Source organism: Diaphorina citri, unplaced genomic scaffold (assembly GCF_000475195.1).
Source record: "Diaphorina citri unplaced genomic scaffold, Diaci psyllid genome assembly version 1.1 scaffold5373, whole genome shotgun sequence".
Classification (NCBI taxonomy): domain Eukaryota; kingdom Metazoa; phylum Arthropoda; class Insecta; order Hemiptera; family Psyllidae; genus Diaphorina; species Diaphorina citri.
This window is the reverse complement of record NW_007382749.1, coordinates 1-5,000: the sequence shown is the minus strand read 5'-3', so window position 1 is coordinate 5,000 and position 5,000 is coordinate 1. Positions and strand designations below refer to the sequence as shown.

Here is a 5,000-nt window from a genome sequence, read left to right as displayed (position 1 = left end):
GAATGTGTAAAATTCTCCCCTGCATTCTACCATTGCAACATTGACTATCGTGTTTAATTGCCTTTACCACGCAAATCCGCTTTCGAATGTGTAAAATTCTCCCCTGCATTCTACCATTGCAACATTGACTATCGTGTTTAATTGCCTTTACCACGCAAATCCGCTTTCGAATGTGTAAAATTCTCCCCTGCATTCTACCATTGCAACATTGACTATCGTGTTTAATTGCCTTTACCACGCAAATCCGCTTTCGAATGTGTAAAATTCTCCCCTGCATTCTACCATTGCAACATTGACTATCGTGTTTAATTGCCTTTACCACGCAAATCCGCTTTCGAATGTGTAAAATTCTCCCCTGCATTCTACCATTGCAACATTGACTATCGTGTTTAATTGCCTTTACCACGCAAATCCGCTTTCGAATGTGTAAAATTCTCCCCTGCATTCTACCATTGCAACATTGACTATCGTGTTTAATTGCCTTTACCACGCAAATCCGCTTTCGAATGTGTAAAATTCTCCCCTGCATTCTACCATTGCAACATTGACTATCGTGTTTAATTGCCTTTACCACGCAAATCCGCTTTCGAATGTGTAAAATTCTCCCCTGCATTCTACCATTGCAACATTGACTATCGTGTTTAATTGCCTTTACCACGCAAATCCGCTTTCGAATGTGTAAAATTCTCCCCTGCATTCTACCATTGCAACATTGACTATCGTGTTTAATTGCCTTTACCACGCAAATCCGCTTTCGAATGTGTAAAATTCTCCCCTGCATTCTACCATTGCAACATTGACTATCGTGTTTAATTGCCTTTACCACGCAAATCCGCTTTCGAATGTGTAAAATTCTCCCCTGCATTCTACCATTGCAACATTGACTATCGTGTTTAATTGCCTTTACCACGCAAATCCGCTTTCGAATGTGTAAAATTCTCCCCTGCATTCTACCATTGCAACATTGACTATCGTGTTTAATTGCCTTTACCACGCAAATCCGCTTTCGAATGTGTAAAATTCTCCCCTGCATTCTACCATTGCAACATTGACTATCGTGTTTAATTGCCTTTACCACGCAAATCCGCTTTCGAATGTGTAAAATTCTCCCCTGCATTCTACCATTGCAACATTGACTATCGTGTTTAATTGCCTTTACCACGCAAATCCGCTTTCGAATGTGTAAAATTCTCCCCTGCATTCTACCATTGCAACATTGACTATCGTGTTTAATTGCCTTTACCACGCAAATCCGCTTTCGAATGTGTAAAATTCTCCCCTGCATTCTACCATTGCAACATTGACTATCGTGTTTAATTGCCTTTACCACGCAAATCCGCTTTCGAATGTGTAAAATTCTCCCCTGCATTCTACCATTGCAACATTGACTATCGTGTTTAATTGCCTTTACCACGCAAATCCGCTTTCGAATGTGTAAAATTCTCCCCTGCATTCTACCATTGCAACATTGACTATCGTGTTTAATTGCCTTTACCACGCAAATCCGCTTTCGAATGTGTAAAATTCTCCCCTGCATTCTACCATTGCAACATTGACTATCGTGTTTAATTGCCTTTACCACGCAAATCCGCTTTCGAATGTGTAAAATTCTCCCCTGCATTCTACCATTGCAACATTGACTATCGTGTTTAATTGCCTTTACCACGCAAATCCGCTTTCGAATGTGTAAAATTCTCCCCTGCATTCTACCATTGCAACATTGACTATCGTGTTTAATTGCCTTTACCACGCAAATCCGCTTTCGAATGTGTAAAATTCTCCCCTGCATTCTACCATTGCAACATTGACTATCGTGTTTAATTGCCTTTACCACGCAAATCCGCTTTCGAATGTGTAAAATTCTCCCCTGCATTCTACCATTGCAACATTGACTATCGTGTTTAATTGCCTTTACCACGCAAATCCGCTTTCGAATGTGTAAAATTCTCCCCTGCATTCTACCATTGCAACATTGACTATCGTGTTTAATTGCCTTTACCACGCAAATCCGCTTTCGAATGTGTAAAATTCTCCCCTGCATTCTACCATTGCAACATTGACTATCGTGTTTAATTGCCTTTACCACGCAAATCCGCTTTCGAATGTGTAAAATTCTCCCCTGCATTCTACCATTGCAACATTGACTATCGTGTTTAATTGCCTTTACCACGCAAATCCGCTTTCGAATGTGTAAAATTCTCCCCTGCATTCTACCATTGCAACATTGACTATCGTGTTTAATTGCCTTTACCACGCAAATCCGCTTTCGAATGTGTAAAATTCTCCCCTGCATTCTACCATTGCAACATTGACTATCGTGTTTAATTGCCTTTACCACGCAAATCCAAACTAGTTTGAAGTTTCCTGCCGCATTTTATGCCCTAATCCGTGTATTTGTGTGTCGTTTACCGCTGTAAAGCCTTTATTTCGTGTAATTTTCATTAATTTTAATTCTCCGCATCGTGCTCCTAAATTCAAATTTTCCCGGGTTCAAAATTTGTAAGAATTCCAGTGTTGCCATATATCATCGTTTTCGTGCGCGTTAAATAATTAAAATCCGCCTAAGTGAAAAAAAATTCGTCTTTAAAATCCGCCTAATTGAAAAAATCGTCTAGCTCGTCTTCAAATAAAATCGCCTATATCGTCTTCAAAAAAAATCACCTATAGATATCGTCTTCAAAAAAAAATCGCCTTACAAAATGTAAACAAACATTCAAATTTTTTGAAAAATTTCCAATTTCCAAAAGTAAAAGTTCAAAATCAGTAAAATGAGTTATAATCAGAAGGTAAAGAAACACATCGGCCTGAAAACCAAATACCTGAACAGTATAAAGGCCACCTTTGATCTAATTGACTGCGAAGATAAAAGGAGCACCTTTCTCGTGAGATGTGAAAAGCTGGACATAGTATATCAGAGCTTTGAAACAGCCATCAACAAATTGATTGAATTGAATGCTGAGGTGCCAGAAGGAGAAGATGAAACCGACATAGAAAAGGATTCCAGTGATTGTGATGCTATGTTCTATGCCATAAAAGCTGCACTACGTGAGTTGACTCCTGCCCCACCCAATCCTAGTCCAAGTCTTGACCCAGCTCACGTCACAAGAGAGGATGAGCTCAAAAAGCCGCGCATACCTAAGATCAATATTGAACCATTTGCTGGCGCCATTGAGCAATTTTCAAGCTTCAAGAGCCTGTATGACACTTTGATTCATAACTCCAACCTATCCAACATTGAAAAATTCTCTTATCTTTTGTCATTGTTGAAAGGAAAGGCTCTTCTTACCGTCAAAGCATTTGAATTCAATGATGCTAATTACTTGCGAGCATACAACAAGCTCAGTGAAGAATTTTCCAATCCAAGGCTCGTTGCCACTCATTACTTGAACAAAATTCTTTCCATCAAACCTGCAAGCAGTGAATCAGTTGCCTCCCTCCGATATTTTCTTGATACTTTCAACATGGATGTTGAAGCCCTTCAAGACATTAATCTACCAAATCTTGCTGAATTTATTTTCTTACACATTGCACTAAAGAATATTCCTATTGACACAAGACGTCTGTTTGAACAAGATAATTTGTCAGCAGAAATTCCAACACTCAAGTCCTTGATGACATTCATGAGGAATCGAGTCACAATATTAGAAATATCTCCTGAGACCCGTAAGCCAGTTTCACTAAACCAGTCTCGTTCTTTCTTGACAACAAGAGATGAGAAGGAACCAAGCCCAACCAAAGGTAACTCTATGTCGTGTCCTGTTTGCAATGATAGTCACCGGATTAACCAGTGCCCCAAATTTCTCTCCATGAGTGTAGCAGATCGACACAATTCGGTAAAGATTGCAAGACTATGCTTCTGTTGCCTCGGTCCTCATCCAAAATTTCAATGTAAATCAATGTATTCGTGTAGAACCTGCCATGATCGTTCCCACCATACTTTGTTGCACCAACTAAGCTCTGCTCCTAAGATGCCAGCAAAAAATGGCAATTTTCCTCAACATAAGGAACATAAGGCTATGAGTAGTTCTCAAGCACTCACCAGTCAGGTATCTTGTACCAGTACTAATGTACTTCTGGGTACGGCTATTGCACAAGTTCAGTGCTCATCTGGATTATGGCATTCCATTCGCCTTGTAATTGATACTGGCAGCATGCTGAACTTTGTATCCAGTTCATTGGCTCAGTTATTGAATTTACCCAAGAATGTCTCTCCTGGCAATGTTACTGGCTTAGGACATACACCTGTGTCTACTCTCCAGTCATCCATTAACCTACGTCTTTCACCCATAGGTGATACCTACACACCATGTTTGAATTTGAATGCTAATATCATACCTTCAATATCTTCTGAGATCCCCAGCGCAGTTGTACCTGCTAGTGTAGCCCAAAGGTTCAAGAATGTGTACTTGGCTGATTACTCCATATTTGAGAAGCCGTCCAAGGTAGACCTGTTATTAGGAGCTGCCCACCTGGGTGAGATTTTGTTATCAAACCAACCCATCATACCCGGATCACCAAGTTGTTGGCCCACCATATTTGGTCATGTTCTGCTTGGAGCAGTGCCTGCCTGCAACGAGAAAGCTCCACGTCAATCCTTGTTTGTCACCAGCAATGATCAACTCAGTCATCAGCTCAAAGTGTTCTGGGAAACAGAAGAAGTTATTCATCCCAAAATCAGCAACCCTGATGATGAAGCCTGTGAATCTCACTTCCTATCCACATACTCCAGAAATCAAGCTGGACAATTTGTGGTCAAACTGCCTTTCAAATCTGATCCACCTAATCTTGGATGCAACCGAGACTCTGCCTTGAACCAATTCCTTGCTGTTGAACGGAGACTTAACAAAAACCCAGATATTAAACAAATGTATCATCAAAGTATCCAGACCTATTTTGATGAAGATCAAATTGAACCTGCCAAGCTTCCATCCAAATACATTCTTCCTCATCACGCAGTCATTAAGGACTCATCCAGTCATCCATTACGTATTGTCTTCAAC

The 5,000-nt window shown here is 40.2% G+C and overlaps 1 protein-coding gene across 1 annotated transcript; it reads left to right on the top strand.

Annotated features, from left to right (window-relative positions):
- Nucleotides 1-2,768: 2,768 nt before the first annotated feature.
- Nucleotides 2,769-4,986, top strand: LOC103521515 (the record flags this gene model as incomplete). Its single annotated transcript, XM_008486626.1, has 1 exon — nt 2,769-4,986. A coding segment is annotated over exon 1 (2,218 nt), but the record flags the coding sequence as incomplete, so codon positions are not given.
- Nucleotides 4,987-5,000: the final 14 nt, after the last annotated feature.